Source organism: Podarcis cretensis (assembly GCF_951804945.1).
Source record: "Podarcis cretensis genome assembly, chromosome: 3".
Lineage (NCBI taxonomy): Eukaryota > Metazoa > Chordata > Lepidosauria > Squamata > Lacertidae > Podarcis > Podarcis cretensis.
In genome coordinates, this window is record NC_137172.1 from 69172462 (window position 1) to 69190448 (window position 17987).

The window sequence follows — 17987 nt, forward strand, 5'->3', positions numbered from 1 at the left end:
GGATAAATGCTGGAGTATTTTAAAACCCTAAAACAAAGAAAAGGCTTGGCTTCAACACTTTCATCACTCCCCACCACAGCAGATTCAGTCCAGTTGTCTCCAAAGCTGTTTATGATTCTGTCTGGATGGAACCAATACCAAAGAGAGTTGTTTAGACTGGGTGGTCATTTCTTCTCATCACTGGCTTTATGAATATAACTTCCCATCCAATCAAAAATGTTTCCCCAAAGCATTGAGAATGCAGTACTGCATCCTTGTAGTACTGACAGAAGTAATGTGTGTTCTCCAGACACCAACCTTTTAATAATGTGCAGAGGGAACCATCAATTAAACCAACGTGCGGAGCCTGTGGACTTGCAGATGTTGTTGGACTCTGACTCCCATCAACCCCAGTAGCATGGCCAATGGTGAGGAATGATGGGAGCTGTAGTCCTGCAACATCTGGAGAGCATAGGCACTCCCCTGAACTAAACTTACCTTCTCAAAGGATATTCAACTGTGTTCCCCACGCACCACACATGTAAATGCTGCACTACATAACTTAGCTTTTTCTCATGCCTTACAACTATGAACTGATCGATATGGTGCCTTTCTTGTATGTTTCGTGGATTCTCTATTTCATCTTCCCTTAGTTAAGCAGAAATAACTACAGCTCTTGGGTGCCTGTCAAGAATGCTGGAGAGGACCATTCTTATTCTTGTTAGATCTTTAGAGACAAGGACCTCTAAATATACACAACCATGATAAAGCATTTACCCAATCTTGAGTACACTTTGGATTTTACAATTCTGCCACTTAGAGTGTGTGCTACAAGCTTTGGGATTCTATAAACGTCCAGAATCGTTGCAGCTTATGAAGTTGTGAACAATAAATTCATACACTATCAAATTACTTCTTGCAGTGGTGCATGATGACCTCACCTTTCAAAATCACAGCAGTATTTTAGAAATAGCCACAATCATGGAGAGGACTGCAAGTTCCCCATGTGCATCGGCCAGAACACAGTAGCCTCTGTGTATATGGATGTATAACTACATATAAAATCCCATAGGGAAGTTTGATAAGATGGGATATTGGCAATAGAAACTGGAATTTAATCTCTTTTCTTTTATAATATGGATTGTGTGTGTCCAGTATTTTGCAGGTGGGATTCAAGCATGTGCCACAGGGATTGAGAGCCTTTGATCCTCCAGATGTTGCTGAACTACAGTTCCCATCAGCCCCATCAGGTATGGCCAAAAGCCAGGGATAATGGGAGATGTAATCCTGCAACATCTGGAGGGCCAAAGGTATCCCACACCTGGCATGTGTATGAGTAACAGAAAAGATATAGATGTTCATGTAAGAGAATATGTATATGTTTTAAAGACAGATGGAGTGGGGTGAGTAACATGTAGTTTGTCCCTCCCTGTGATCAACTATTGAATAAAAGGGCTATCCCACCAAAATTATTTTCACTGAACTGTACCATTAGTATGAAGCCCGAAGATTCTCTTGGTCTCAGTTTTGTTTGAAGTGTTAAATATTATTGGAATCCTTAAGTAGACAAGCAAGAATTTCAGAAATTTATTGCAAAGTTTTACTGCTACCAATTTACAGAGCAAGAGTTTGCCAATTTGATGATATACAGGTAAAAAACAAACTAGCACTTGGTTTTCCTTCCATGTCAGCATTGCTCATTTCAGAGATGATAGTCTGAAGACGGTTCTTCATACAAACTCCAACAAGAGATTGACATTTCTATGCTTTTTCATACTGACGAACAGCAACAATATCACCAAAGGTGAGGGTCTGCAAATTCAAGGAGAGATGGGGTGATTAGGACCAGTATGTGCCATTTGGACATAATACAAAGCACCATGTGGATCCTGTGATTCTTCAACAAGCCATTGTTGCAAAAATTAGCCCACTTGCAGGCTTCCCACAAGCAACTGGTTGGCCACTGTGAGAGCAGGATAGTGCACTAGATGGGCCAGCTTGATCCAGCCAACTCTTACGTTCAAAAATTGTGCAAACAGGGACGGAGGAGGGGCCTCCTGCATAGTATATTACCTTATCAATATACTGCATTATGATTTATTTCATCAGTATATTGCACAATGTAGTTCGAGTCAAGAACCATTTTACCAAGGACAAAGAAGTTCACATTAGAATGTACCACTGCAGGTTTTGAAAACCATTAGGGTTTGAAAGAAGATATGGAACAAAATGCAATTTCAAGGGAAACCAAGGAATGAAGAGTAATAAAAGAGAAAGCCTCTTTACAGACCTTTCAATGATATGTTGAGAATTCTCATTTGATGTCCGAAGAAGAAAGTCATGAATTTTCCGCCAATGTGACGGCAGGAAGAGGAATTGTTAGAACATTCCCAACTAACTTCCAGCTAAGGTTGCAATCCTAATCTTACTCAGCTAGGAGTAAACCCCAATGCATTAAGTAGGACTTACTGCACAATCTTAACCATGTCTACTCAGAAGTAAGATGGCTACACCTTGACTGTTTTTTTAAATGTTTATTATCAGCTTAGTCTATTATTAACATTGGAACTGCAGATGTTACTTCTGCGAAACATGTTCTTTATAAGTGGTCAGAAGAGCGGGGGAATTATCAGAAAGTTTGAGACATAATACCTTATAGTGTTATCAACATGAGCATATATAGCCTCAATAAACCTTTATTTACTTACCATGACCATTTTACCATCTTTGATTTCTCTAACGAAGTTTGTCTCTTTGCCATCCCATTTCTGTACATGAACTAACTTATCACCATCCATGGTCACCACTGACTGTGGGTATAAAGGACACACACCAGATGTTTCATTTAGAATAGGGCAAGTGTCATTAAGTTTATCCAAATAATTCTGAGCCCATCCAGCCACAGTTAAGGACTTTCAAAATCTCTTGATTATCAATGGAAACATTAATCATATGTTTAAATCTCTGAATTATTAGTCTGAAGCATTTATTTCAGATCAATGTACTTGGTAACAATACAGTTATAAACAGCTTGGTAATAAAATGCATACTATATATAAAAATAATTTGATTCTTATATGTGTCGTTGGTTCAAATAAAGCTGTACCAGAATTCATATTTGACCTGGTGTACCATTCATTTCAGTGAATGGTAATAGATGTCATCCAACCAAGTCATACTCAGTGTAGGGTCACTGAAATCAATGGACTTAGATTTCAGTTCATTGATTTCAGTGGGTCTTCTCTGGGTATGATTAACATCATCCAGTAAATGGATTCAATGTTTAGTTGAAATCCTTCACTCTAAAAGTCAGATTGCTAAATACTAACGTGGAGTTTGATCTCAAGTCAAGAACACAGCTTCTGATCAGAACAGAAGCATTTCTGGAACAGAACAAGGACCCATTATTATCCAGCAGATTCTGGACCATTTGAGACATAGTCATGGGGTGATGCATAATGGAGTCATGAATGTTCTTTAGATACACTATGCCTACCTTCCATGCCCAGAGGTCTCTGCTAAGGGGGTGATGCCACTCCCAGAGGCCTTGGAAAAGTTGAAAGGCAAGTATATAATCACATCCCTATATGGAATGCATTTATTTAGAACCAGATCTCATTGGTTTGAACAGATCTTCCAAGTACGTGTGCTTTGTGTCATAACTTAGGTGGCCCAAAAATTTAATAAAACCCTATAACCTCATTATTTCAATGTGCTGAATAAGTTCAAATCAATCATTTTTTCATGCCTTCCTTAAAACCAGTGCTATTTTTCTTGACAAAGAGGTGCCAGAACCCACCAAGAACGCCTCTCTTGTTCTCTTATAATGGCAATGGGGCCTACCTGAGAAGTGCTGGAACTGAGTTCTGGCTGAAAAAACCGTCCTTCTTAAAATTTACTTAGTGCTCCCATCAGTAACAGACAAAAAATATCTGTATTCTTATCTTTTAAATTTTATTTTATTTTTTTTCGACTATGGCAGACCAACACGGCTACCTACCTGTATTCTTTTACTTCCTGTCAATTCTGAAAGATTAGCTTTTTTTTAAAAAAAGTCTCTGCTGCAGCAAAAGCTGTTTCTTACTTACTTTGCAGTTCCTGTCATCTGCGGTAGTTTCATCAAATTCTTCTCCCAGGTTGAAGCTGATTTCTGTGTTCTTGAAGGTACTCTGGGTTCTGATCACCACCTTGCCTCCTTCCTGGCAGATGATCACAGTTGGTTTGGTCACATTCCCAACTTGGCGAGTAGCAAAGCCAACTCCTAAGGTTTTTAAAAGAATTTAAAATGAAAATAATGAAACTGGGTTATTTTATATATTGGATTCTGAAGTTTAAAGTGGAGGAGGTCTTGCCGCCCCATTCAAAAAAACATGTTTCCCCTAGAAACAAATAAATTTCACAATCATCTAGTCCGGTTCCCTGCTCAATGTAGAATCTGTGCAGAATGCAACTACAGCACTCATGGCATCCAGCCATCCAGCCTTGGCTTAAATCCATCCCAGTGAAGTACCGTACCTAGATCTCCTTCTGCTTATTTATTGTATTTACAGCTCACCATTCCATTGCTCTGTTCAAGACTGCTCACAAAATCAGAATTGTGCAAGAGATTACACCGAATCAAGATAAAGTGATTGAAATAAAGATGTGAATGTTAAGTCTGCAATCCTAGGTGCAGTTACATGGGACTTACATGAGAGTCAACCTGCAAAGGAGAAGATCTCATGAATTTTATTTTTCTGTTCAGTCATCTACTTTGCAACTCATTGCATAGTTGTCTATGCATGGAGGTTTCCCCCTCTTCCAATACTTGCTTGAGCTAGCTCACTGAAAAGCAATAATGAGGATATAGAATCATCAGTGATGCAATTCATTACCTTGTCTACTGACTGCTGCATTTTGCTCACACAGATGACATTTTTGCTCTAATCAGCACCAGGTTTATATTTGCCTTTGCTACTGCAACAGATGTCATTTATTTTCCACAAAAAATAAAGCGACACAAAGCATGGGCCGTCCATTACAGAGCTGAGCCAGTGCACCCTCATTGTCCCTCAGCTGCTTTTTAATTCACACACAAAACAGTTCCCACAACAGCTATACTGAAAGAGAATTTAGTTTCCAATTCTATTATGCTCAAATATTTACTGCGATGAGCATTTTAGTCCATTAATTTCCAATGGAACTTTTTAATAAGTGTGCTTGGGTATCATATTGTTAGGCTAAGATTCCTGAAAATATTTACTTGGGAGTAACATTCATTCAAATGATGCTAGCAATATCTATGTACATTTACACCCCAATCCTAACTATATTTTCTTTGAAGCAAATCCACTTGATTTAATAAATATAAGTGCACTTCCAACCATACATGCTTAGAATCTCAGCCTTAGTTCATTCAGACTTACTTCTTCACAAGCATATTTAGACTTGCAAACAGCATTTACCAATACTTAAATTCAAGCATTTGTGGATTAGTTAATACCGGTCTAAATTACAGAACATAGTTCATCTTCCCTGTGGCAATGCATGCTTATTTAAAATATTAAAATCATTTTTCGGTCAGTATCACAAGACTTACATCACTGTAATGGGTTAGCACGCTGCAAAATCCCACACTCTATAACTGTGCTAAAGAAGAAACAGTCACAAACCGCATGAGTAGATTACCTAGGATGACCTGGCTTAAGCAGTTAAGCAGTTACTTCTACATACCCAGTGCCTTCATGTACTCATCAAAGTTCTGGCTGTCAATCAGCTTCCAGGTAGCACAGAATGCCTCGACCATTTTAGCTGTTGAATGAGAGGGATAGACAACTGCTGGTGCGAGAGCAGGTGTTACTATTCCTGTGTTAGAATCTTGCACCTTCACTCCAGCTCAGCCCCTTCTTTACTGAGAGAAGAGGCATGCAAACTCGAAAATAACTTAAATTGGAGGCTCCACCCAGGCCTCCTCATTGCTCCTTTGAGGCAGAGTAAAGGGGGGGGGGAGGAAGGTTTCCAGTCTGTTAGATGATTGGATCAGGCCACTGGGTCAACAGAGCTGGTTGGACTAGCCATCCTATTCAGATTGGAAATCAGGGGAGGGAGAAGAAGAGGCTCTTCTGTGAGTGAGGGGAATGTAAAAATGTCTGAGGGTCTTTTAAGTTGTGTTTGAAAACTTGGCATAGGGAGGTGTCGGCCTCAAAAGGGAGAGCCACACAATAAGACATTCAGATTAGTTTCCACTGAAACTCTATATGCTGGTGAAGATTTTAAAAAGACACTGGGCTGTTATTTGTCTTGCAAAGAAAACCAAGGATTAACCCCTTGTTCCCTAAAAAGGGGAAAGTATGAAAGATAGAATTAGCATATCTGCCCACCCCTCCTCTCCCCCAACCCATGCCAAAAAGGAATGAAATATATCAATAGGTGGGGTAATATACACTGACTAAGGCGACATTGTTTCCACAAGGAAAATGAGGGTATTTAAGAAGTGAGATACAGTATAAAATATTGTTACAGCGATGTCACTTAACGCAGGGCACACAAAATATTTTTTTCTGACTCTGAATAGAGACAGGCCCAAAGATCTGTGACTTAACACTGACTGCTTCCCCCCCCCCGCCCTTACGTGCAGAAGTATGGGTTACCAAGAAAACATGCAATAAATCTGTAGTTCAGGGATAGAGCACATGCATTTGAAAGGTGTCAGCTTTTAGTATCTCCAAGGAAGGGTTAGGTGAGAACCTCATCTGAAACCCTGGAAGACTGCTGACAATATTAAGTTAGATGGACCATAAGGCAGTTTCCTGTGTTTGTAGCAATAATTTTGGGGAAGGTCCTAGCTCAGTGGCAGAGCATCTCCTTTGCATGCAGAAGCTCCCAGATTTTATCCCCGGCATCTCCCAGTAGAACTGTCTCTCGTCTGCAATCCTAGAAAGCCACTACAAGTCACTATACTGAGCTGGATGGATTAATGGCCTGACTCAGGATAAAGCAGCTTCCTAAATTGCTAGGTAGATAGCCACTGTGGCAGTATTGGGTATATGCTTCCCACCATTGTCATACCTTGTACATACGAACATGGCATTCAGGGATAACAAATCCAATGGCCTCTTCTTCCAATCACCAAAGGAAATCAAGAGAACTGGAGCGACACTTTTGCTATGAAGGAACAGCTGCCCCAGAGTTACTTGATCCATTTTAAGCTAGTTGATGCTGTGGTGTAGGATGCTGAATTTACTGGAATTCTGTTGCTGTGGTATTTGTTGCTTTTACTATATTTTTACTGTTTTATTGTGAATTGCCTTTAGATTTATTTTTAATGGAAGGCGATGTAAAAGTATTTAAAAATAAATAACTAACCCCCTCCTCCCGCACAGACATGCAACAGACCCTCCAAGTGTCCCTATATTCCAAGGACAGTCTCAGATTTACAGAAGCTGTCATGGTTTCTGATCCGATCCAGGAATGTCCCACTTTTCCTTAGGACGTCCCTATCTTCGTCAGGGAAATGTTGGGGGGCAAGCACGCAATCCCAGGAGGAGCTCACAGCACTCCTATGACCTTACTGTTAGGTGGCCAACTTTGGGGTTGGTTTCATTTCTCCCCCACCCATTGAATGGTCAAAAGGGGGCATGGCTCTGTATCTCCTTACTATCTAAGCACGTCCACCACTTGAAAGCATCCTTTTTGATGGAACCAGGGCCATAATGGAAATTTCTCAAGAGACAAATAGTTGCAGGAATCTGCCTTAATCTTTCCGCTGTGATAAGGTCTCCTAAACTGTTTAGAAATGATCAAATCCTGTGTACACAGCTATCTGACGGTGAAATTCCATGGACCCGGTGAAATTCCAAGGACTCAGAAGGCTAGATTACTATTTGGCTCAAATTTCAAATATCTTTAATACGGTCAATGACCAGAAAACAGTTTATAAAAATATGACATTATAAGTAGTATTGAGCTACAAGTAACAGTAAAAATATAGCCAATTCACATACTCTGGTTTCTCTTCAGATCTTATAAATCTTTCGCCTTTTACTATTTGGCTCATCCATACTGCCATTTAATGTGGATAGTAAGCTTCTTGTACCGCCAGCAATTTTCCACTGCCCTTATGACGTTTTTCTCCAAATCACTGCCTTCCCACACTTTTTGCTCCCTCAATGTAGTTTTTCTCATACCCTCTTCTTCCCAGAGTGTCCTGGCATGAGATGGTATGTGGTGACTCCAGTGGCGTAGCATGGGTTGTCAGCACCCGGGGCAAGGCAAGTAATTTGCGCCCCCTAACCCGTGGATTTGCGCCCCCTAACCCTAACCCCCAGATGTTGCGCCCGGTGCGGCCGGGCCCCCCTGCACCCCCCACGCTACGCCACTGGGTGACTCCCTTTTTCTTGAGATCATCTTCTCTCCCAGCTCAGACAACCCTTGATGTTTAAGTGTCTTCTAAAAACATTACTTGTATCCCCCCAGCCTTTGCTGTTACATTGTTATAATTTCAGTACATTGCTTTTGCTTTACTCTTGCTGTTGTGAGCTGTGTTTTAAACTGCATTGCAGTTGTAATGTTATGTTATTTTAAAACTTTTGTACACTCCCTTGAGACCAATGTGGGAGGTGTCATAAAAATGTATTAATATTTTCTAGCTGTTTAGCATGTGTTCCCCACAGCTCAATAGTGTGAAGTGCATTGCTAGTCTACGACTTGATCACCAAACAATAATGCAGTTTGCATAGGAGTTTCTGTGTATTCAGAAGTACTGTGCAGAGAGGAAAATCCATGTCCAAGACAGGTTCTGTTCCTCAAAAGTTCAGCTAGCACAAGCCTTATTGAGCTGAAGGCCTGGAACAGCTTAGTCTGCAGGACATTAAATGCTTCACTTCAAATGGGTGCAGAGTGCCATCTACTGCTTGCAGCAAGCAATACCAACTTTGACTGTTCTTCGCGGCCCCTTCAACTTATCTTGGAACTTTACGGCTTGTAAAGAACTGTGGAAACAAGTAAAAGACTTTGCACAGTGGTTTTCATATTTTACAACATTAATGTAACATACACTCCAGTTCATCACATTTAGCTTTGGAAAATAGATGCAGAATCACTGACATCCAGGACATGATTGACTTGCATGTGATGAGGAAATGTGACCTTTCTGAGTGAATTGTAGGAAAGCATTTACCTTTACCTGTAGGAAAGCATTATCAGAATACTGTAGTATCTACCACTATCGAACATTTCAATTACCACCCTCCCCAAAATGTGGGACTCAGTGGGGTGGAAACAGGGCTGGGTTTAGGTTTGCTGAGGCCCTAAGCTACTGAAGGTAATGGGGCCCTTTATACGTCCATCTGTCCTTTGTCAACAACAAATTGTCGCTGTTGTTTGTGTTGAATATAAACTATATGGTAATTTATGGACCTAATAGGTATCTAAAGCCATTTGTACATAACAAATAGGAGCCTACACAACACAAAACACTGTTGCTGTATGTTTTATTTTATTTTATTTTTATCTTATATTTTGGAAATGTACATCCAGTTTTTTTCTTTAATTTTTTTTGGGCCCCCCAAGAGAGTGGGGCCGTAAGCTATAGCTTGTTTAGCTTATACGTCAATCCAGCACTGGGTGCTGTGCACATGGAATGAGGTTCGCTTGCACAAAGAGACTTTCCCTTCCTCTATGCCCTGAGTTTCCCCTAAACTTGTTCTGGTTTACCCCTCAACCCTCCAGAATAGACTTGGGGGGCACACAGGAGGGAAGAGGAGGAGAAAGTCTCATTGTGCAGGCAGGCCTTTTTCCATGCACACAACTCAGCTGAATCCTGCCCAGAGGCAGGCCACAACATTTGGTACAAATTGCTACAGACTTGCCGTGGAGCATAGGAGGATGAATGCAGCGTCTGTGGTGTGAAATAGAGGGGAAGAAAAATCCATTTCCCTGTCACAGAATGTTGTTTGCAGCAGAGACCAAGGTATGCTGGAGCTGCACGCAATCTTTTTATGAAGAGACTGGCTAGCAGAACCCAGCCTGGGTGCAGTCAAATGATGCCACAGGCCTCCCTGAACAATACTGAGCTACAGTAGATGAACCAATGATCTGACTGATCCTGAGGTCATTTCCTGTGTTCCTAACAATTCTGCTTTGCTGACTTGCCACCTGCAAGGCCTATAACAAAAAGCAATTGCTAGGTATCCAATGTATACATTTTTTCCTAGCTGATAGCCAAACTTCCGCTTGGGTCAATTCTTGGCAAGGAAGGATGGGTATCATCTTGCCCGTTTCTAATTTCTGTATTACATGATAGTTCTGTATGATGCTGATGCATGGCATGTGGTAATGATGGCAATTATTGGCACAACTGTACAACCCACTACATTTTACAACTCATTACCCAAGGCATCTTTGGCAGTGCCTGGAGACAGATAGTCAGGTTGTGTATCCACAGCAGTGACTAGAGGAGGAATGACTGCTGGAAGGAGTGCAGAGAGAAGAAACATCTGTAACAGCGGAACTGGATGCCTTCATCTGCCCTACCTGCAATAAAACATGTCTCTCCCGTATTGGTCTCTACAGCCACAGCAGGTGCTGTAACTCTCCAATGGTTTGACTTTATCCCTAAAGGTACACTCTTCCATTGTCTCCCAAGACAGATGGATGCCAACAACAACAACTTTGGATGCCAGAGCAAATAACAAAGTTGGATGGTACCCCATCCAAAAATATACTGCTATGGGTGCAAGGATTGATACAAGTGTGCTCTTGAATTGCTGTACAAATAACATATGCAGTATATTTTAAATACAACCTTTATTATAAAACGTGAATCAATCCTTTGGTACAGGCAAAATATATATTGAAAGAAAATGCTTTGAATGTTGATTTTAACAGGATCAGTTATGAGCCAATAAACCCACATCCTAACTCAAGTGAAAAGTTTGCGTCCCTGGGTCTTGTGAAGACACGAGTGACAAAAGACAAACAAAGACCAAATGAAGAGATAACCAATTTCATTTTTCATGCTGAAATGAAATAAAAGTTTAAATCAATTACAAATGCCACTAGTTCACTTTAGAAACTTATGGATACACAGAAGGTTGAGATCACTGGCAGATTTGAGAAAGGGCAGCGCAGAATGCTCTCAAAAGGATTTTAAAATCCTAAGTGATCTCAGTGCCTTGTGACATTTTGAAGGAGTGAGGAAAGAGTGTTTTTCATTTTCCTCTGTATACCAGGACATCTCTAGAGTCCAAACTTCAAAAGGGTATCCTGGGGTTATAGACAGGTGGCATTCCATTTCCTCCAAATATTAGACAGCCTACTATGTCAAAAATAAACGGCTTAATATAGCCTCAGAGTCTGGAGAAATTAAAAAATGATAGGGCTGGGGGAAGAGAGAAAAGGTTACTTTAGATATGAAGAAAGGAGGGCCTTTTCCAGATAGTAGCACAACACTTGTGCCATTGTTACAAGGGATCCAGAGACCTTTCGTACGATTCAGAGATACTTCCATGTTCTGAACACTCTGTATTCTCTGGCCAGGAAAATGTGGTACTCAGAGCAGCCCATTGCCATGGTGACGGCTGTGTGGAACACAGCTCCCATCAGCCAATGGCTGTTGTTGTGTGAATTGTGCTTGCATGAGAGCCATGGGCACCTACTAGATTGTCCCCATGGTGCCTGCCCAACATTCCCCATTCCTGAAACATTGTGTGAATGTGGGGTTGTACAATTTATTGTCTCCCTATCTCTGCCGAGACACTGATAAACACTGCTACCAGTCTATGTAGACAATAACTGAGTTAGATGGGCAAATAATCTGGTCTGGTATAAGGCCGCTCCCATGTTATTCATTTGTTTACATTTTTAGATAGGGCTCCTTTTGGCTGGGCTACAGAAGTGCTGCAAGGAGAGTTCTTAGGGACCTCTTAAAACAAAAAGCACACTGGCAAGTCTGCCTTTCCTGCATCAGTGCCCTACCATTTTACAGCTTTTAGAAATGTATTGTTATTTCTGGAGTTTGAGCTCTCCTGCTCCACTCTGAAGCTCCCATCGCCCAGGATTAATTTTCTACTTTCTTTTTTAAAGCCTTGGTTCAGCTCCGTTGCTGCAGCACAGTGAACCCTACATCTTTTACATTAGTACAGTGCGCCTCCGGCTCTCAATCGGGGTAAGGAATGTTTCAGGTTAAACACAAATAGAAATGTTTTGGATTTATCCTCTGAAAAGCCCCCAAGAGATCAACCTAACAGCAGCAAGTATTTGGGTGGTTGTTGCATTTGATTATTTACACTGTATCCGAGAGGATATGCTGGCACTGATTTTGTTACAGGACTGAAAACAAATCTAAAACCTTGACATGCATTCTGCAGATATTGGCTGTGGACTATAGCACACAAATAACTTGTTATTTCATGGATTAAGTAACACCACTGAAAAGCTTCAACAGCTCCTTATTCATGTCTGCCAGCTGTTTGAAGTATTGTGTATTTCAGAGTCTTGCATATGCTGGGAGTGGAATCTGTTGGCGATCTCCACAAACCAAGCATTTCACAAATATTAGGAATCCATGCTCTTCCCTTCCGTTTCTTGATTTTCCGTTGTGGTGTTGGAAGAGGACGTTTCCCCGCCAGCAGCTCCTTCATCTAAAGAGAAACAACATGTTAGATGTACCCTGAGCAGTTTGGTCAAAACATTCTGATCATTAGGAGGTTTGGTGAAGAGAATTCCGAGTTAAAAATGGATTGTGTTAATATTGGACCATACGGAATTCAGAGAATCTGGGTGGTTCTACAATAAAGCTTTGGATAATGGAGATGATATACTAATTTCATTGTGCAGGAAAAAAGCATGGATATATTACATACTACATGTATGTCTCTGTTTTTTTGTTGTGAGGATATAACGGTACATTTAGGAAGTTCTTGAGTTCCTCTGGCACCCAAAATAAATAAATAAATTTATTATTATTTATACCCTGCCCATCTGGCTGGGTTGTCCCAGCCACTCTGGGCAGCTTCCAACAAATATAAAAGCATAATAAAATATCAAATATTAAAACCTTCCCAATGCAGGACCACTTTCAGATGTCTTCTAAAAGTTGTGTAGTTCTTTATTACCTTGACATCTGATGGGAGGCCCTCTGCCTGGTTCCCTGTAACTTTGCTTTTTGCAGTGAGGAAACTGCCAGAAGGCCCTTGGAGCTGGACCTCAGTGTCTGGGCTGAATGATAGTGGTGGAGATGCTCCTTCACGTACACAGGGCTGAGGCCATTTAGGGCTTTAAAGGTCAGCACCAACACTTTGAATTATGCTTGGGAATGTACTGGGAACCAGTGTAGCTCATTTAGGACTGGTGTTATATGGTTCCGGTGGCCACTCCCTGTCACCAGTCTAGCTGCTGCATTCTGGATTAGTTGTAGTTTCTGAGTCATCTTCAAGGATGGCCCCACATAGAGCACATTGCAGTAGTCCAAGCATGTACCAGTTGGCCTGTACAGTTGGCAGTCACTAGCTAGGAAATAGTACAACCCTTGGCCATCAATGAGGGGTAACATCTTGTTCTCAATCGTTTTGTCTGCATTACCTTCAGACATTGAGAGCTCAGCTAATTTGTGTGGTAGGTCCGATGTTCCAGCACCAGCGGAAGAACCCAGAATGTCTGGTAAGGCATTTCGGCGACCGGCCCGTCCAGAGGCTGCAAAATCTGTGACCACAGGCTCTACATCAGTCATCTCTGACTTCTTTCCTCATAGCAACATTGACTGAAAAACACAGAGTAGAAAGAAGATTGTCAGCTTCAAGAGTCTAGTGTCAGAGAACAAAGTAATCCAGCTATTTGACAGAGGAAGGTAGCTCGCCTTTTGAAAACCCAAATGTCAGCTGGCTGAAGGGAGCACAGAACCAGTTGTTCCTTAGTAAATGTCAGGGGTTCAGCACACTGATGCTGAAATTCTATCCTCAGAATCCACTTTTTCCTTTCTCTCCATTTCCCATTTGTTCTTCAACCACCAGTACTGAGCCGGCATAATAGAAAACTCTCCACATTCATGACTAGTACAAAGAAAAGCATCCACGGACTTTCACAACTTTGAATAGGCAATTTCGTTTTGTGTATTTTGTGGTTAGTTTGATCAGCCAAATAGAAGATGACCAGCTTTCTGTGTTACTGTCCTATCTCAGAAGAGGATTTTCTTTAAGTTGGAGAGAAAACTTCCCAACAATTCTGAAAGATATGGGGTGGGGGGGAGAAGAAAGAATGGAAACTTTTGTTTCAAATGTACGGCACAGGCTGGGAGCTAGCTGCAGGCTTTCGTCTGAAGAAAATAGATACAAATGGGATTCATAGTACGGTTTTATGGTAATGTGATCTGGTTGCACAACCATATGAAAAGCTTTTTAAATACAGTAGTACCTCGGGTTACATACGCTTCAGGTTACAGACTCCACTAACCCAGAAATAGTGCTTCAGGTTAAGAACTTTGCTTCAGGATGAGAACAGAAATTGTGCTCCGGCGGCGCAGCAGCAGCAGGAGGCCCCATTAGCTAAAGTGGTGCTTCAGGTTAAGAACAGTTTCAGGTTAAGTGCGGACCTCCGGAACGAATTAAGTACTTAACCCGAGGTGCCACTGTATTAGCATTAAAAACATGTATTTTCTCTGCAATCCAGGAAGCACATTTTTGAAGTTAGGAAGAAGTACTGCTCTGCTATCATGTAACTACAGCGGGGGACGGGGGGGGGGGGGATGGATGGACCTGCAGCTCTTTAGCTCCTACCAGCCCCAACCAGCATGGGCAGTGGTTCAGTGATGAGCCACAGATGTTCAACACCCCTGAACTAGGAGAACACCCCCAATTATTTCTAGAGCCTTTCCTGGGGCTGCTGGGAACTTGCAAAGTGCTCTTCCCCATAACAGCGATGTGGTTGCTCAGGCACAGAAGTGCAGTTGTGAAGATCTGACCCCATGAAGCAGGAATAATGCAGCCGTAAAGGGAGATTGGATGTGAAGACCCATAATAAGAGGAGTTAGAATCAGGAAGGATAAGGTGATAAATTCAGATTAGTGTTCTCTCCCCCACCCCAGAGTTTCCATTTGATGGGCCTCTTTGCAACACCCCAGTCCACAACAAGTGCTACCCTTTAAGATCGATTCCCTGATATGAAATAATATTGTACAGGGGGGAAAAGCATCGAGTTGAAAAGCAGGGCTTCAAGCTCATTTAAAATGAGAAATAACCGTACAGACCGAATAAACTTTTGCTCACATTAGGATACATGGACCACACCAGGACATAAGACAGGGCTCAGCTGCATATGGAATCGCCTAGATTTGAAGATGGAGCAGTAGGTGGTGCTGTATGAATTCCTTCACACACATGGCTATTACTTCAGAGGACTGGCTCTAGTCACAACAAGAACTCCAAGCTATAAAAAAATATTTTTTGTCATCTGGCCTTCGTAAAGGCAGTGGAGGTCATGCACTCAAAACTATGTCAACAAAGTACTCCATCTAGCTGAAAACAAGCCACGAGTCATGAAAGCAACTTGATTCAAACTCTGGTTAGTTCACACTCTTCTGGAGCAACCCTATGCATGTTGACTCAGGTGCAAGTCCCATGGTGTTCAACAAGGATTACTCCCAGGTTTTTGTACAAAATACTACAGACTTTGGCTGCAATCCTGTAGGCAGCTACAGGGCTCTTACTATTATCTTATTTGGTTCAGATAAATGTATGAGACCTATAGGTATTCAGTGGTTTTTGTTGCATACTATTATGGGGGGGGTATGTTGAGCATAATCGGTCTATAAAATCATGTCAGTTGAGTTACTGACCTTGTACCCACTTAACCTAGAAGTAAGTCCTACTGAGTTCTGAGTAGACACGTATAGGATTGTGCTTTAAAGCCATCAACCAATTCATTCACATACAGTGGTACCTCGGGTTACAGATGCTTCAGGTTACGGACGCTTCAGTTACAGACTCCGCTAACCCAGAAATAGCACCTCGGATTAAGAACTTTGTTTCAGGATGAGAACAGAAATCACACGGTGGCAGCGCAGCGGCAGTGGGAGGCCCCATTAGCTAAAGTGGTGTCTCAGGTTAAGAACAGTTTCAGGTTAAGAACAGACCTCCGGAACAAATTAAGTTCTTAACCAAAGGTGCAACTGTATAAATAAGTACTTTCTAATTGTCTTTGGCACTGTAAACCTTTGGTACACATCAGAGCAAGCCTTCAAGTAAAAAACAAAAACTAAGATTTTCACTGCCATATTCTGAACCATAAAAATATGGCTCAATAATTCACTTCCAGCTGAAAAAGTTATTCATCTTTACGGAAGCTTCCAGTCATCATAAAGACAATTCTCTTATGCCAAGTACCAGACCCAGTGTGAGCTTAAAAATGAGCAGGTCTTGCCTGTCTGGTGTTTATCCCTCAAGGGAATATGTAAAATAAAACTTCTGAAACCTGATCAAGATAACATGTCAATATTACCGCATTTGCTCCAACTGTCACTAATGATTCACTCCAAGATGGTTATTAACTAAAGCATAAAAAAAATGCAAGCACAGTTTGCCCAGATGTGGCACAAATTTTCCAGCAGGGATACAAGAAAGGGAGTGAGATTGCTTATTCTTTATTTGGACTATGTCAGCAGCTTATCCTCACTGCCAGCTTAATTGTGGGAAATGAGTCACAGAATTCACTTCAAGCAAGTAACAAAAAGAACACAGATCTCTCAAAGCACCATCACAGTAGTTTATCTCAGGTTCAAACGTGGTTCATAGTGGATGGGAATGAAGAGTTTGTCCATGGAATATTTTAATGTACGTGCCCATCTCACCCCCTCTGTTACGAGGAAGTTGTAACATACGTGGTCCGTTGTTTCCCTCTCCTCCGCTATTATTCCCCTCTGAATGCAAGGCTCATACACGCAAGTGCAGAGTGCTGTTGGGAGAGATGGATACAAATGCACACTTAATAGTTCACCCAGGAAAGGAAACAGTTCCTTGGGAATTGTTATAAAGCTCAATTGCCTCCACTCCACACAGGGTGCTGAAAGGAGAAGAAAAAACACATTGCTACTTGCTGTTTTTAGATTGTCCCTTTTGAAACACTCTCAGTCAGCTGCAAAGATGACGTAAATTCTGTCCTCTTAAAAGATAAGACAATGCTGACGTGTGCTAAGGTTTGGATTGAGGCAACGGTTCAGATTTCTTGTTTGGGGGTGGGTTCTCAGCATAGCTTAAAGGGTCGTTCTTGTATATATTCAGAATCAAATCGCAGAAGAATAATTTACAGTGGTACCTCGGGTTAAGTACTTAATTCGTTCCGGAGGTCCGTTCTTAACCTGAAGCACCACTTTAGCTAATGGGGCCTCCCGCTGCTGCCGCTGGAGCACGATTTCTGTTCTCATCCTGAAGCAAAGTTCTTAACCCGAGGTACTATTTCTGGGTTAGCGGAGTCTGTAACCTGAAGTGTATGGAACCTGAAGCGTATGTAACCCGAAGTACCACTGTATATGAGTGTTTTATAAATGTAATATATTGAAAATCCCATAGGTCATAATAAATATAGAAAAATAACTGGCACCTGCAGGTTATCTACTCCTATTTATAAACAGAAGAGACAGTCTGGTATAGTGGCTAGTATTGAACTGCCAAGTGTCCCTAACCTGGTTCCCTCTAATGACTGGGGGGCTTCAAGTTGGGGAAGGCTGATTGACAAAGGAAACCCCTTCAAAGATATGTAGAGCTGTCATGAGGAAGATGGAACAAGCTTGTTTCCTGCTGCTGTGGCAGGTAGGACCCGGACTAATGGATTCAAATTGCAAGAAAAGAGATTCAGACTAAATATTAGGAAGAATTTTTTGATGGCAAGAGCTGTTTGGAACAGGCTATCTCAGAAGGTGATGGACTCTCCTTCATTGTAGGAGAGCCACTGTGGTGTAGTGGTTAAGAGCGGTAGACTCATAATCTGGGGAACCGGGTTCGCGTCTCCGCTCCTCCACATGCAGCTGCTGGGTGACCTTG

The 17987-nt window shown here is 41.6% G+C and overlaps 2 protein-coding genes across 2 annotated transcripts in view; both read right to left on the reverse strand.

The window, feature by feature from the left end:
• Positions 1-1551: 1551 nt before the first annotated feature.
• Positions 1552-5898, reverse strand: FABP7 (fatty acid binding protein 7). Its single transcript, XM_079971116.1, has 4 exons — positions 5692-5898; positions 4068-4240; positions 2688-2789; positions 1552-1791 (listed from the first exon to the last, which is right to left on the reverse strand). Exons 1-4 carry the CDS (start codon positions 5762-5764, stop codon positions 1741-1743), a joined length of 399 nt encoding a protein of 132 aa, XP_079827242.1. The 5' UTR covers positions 5765-5898; the 3' UTR covers positions 1552-1740.
• Positions 5899-10747: 4849 nt separating this feature from the next.
• Positions 10748-17987, reverse strand: part of PKIB (cAMP-dependent protein kinase inhibitor beta) — a 37222-nt gene continuing 29982 nt past the window's right edge. The window contains exons 2-3 of the mRNA XM_079970837.1: positions 13540-13717; positions 10748-12599 (exon numbers count right to left, since the gene is read on the reverse strand). Of these exons, the coding sequence (XP_079826963.1) occupies positions 12514-12599; positions 13540-13687 (234 nt within the window). The 5' untranslated portion in view covers positions 13688-13717 and the 3' untranslated portion in view covers positions 10748-12513. The remainder of the gene's footprint in view (positions 12600-13539; positions 13718-17987) is intronic.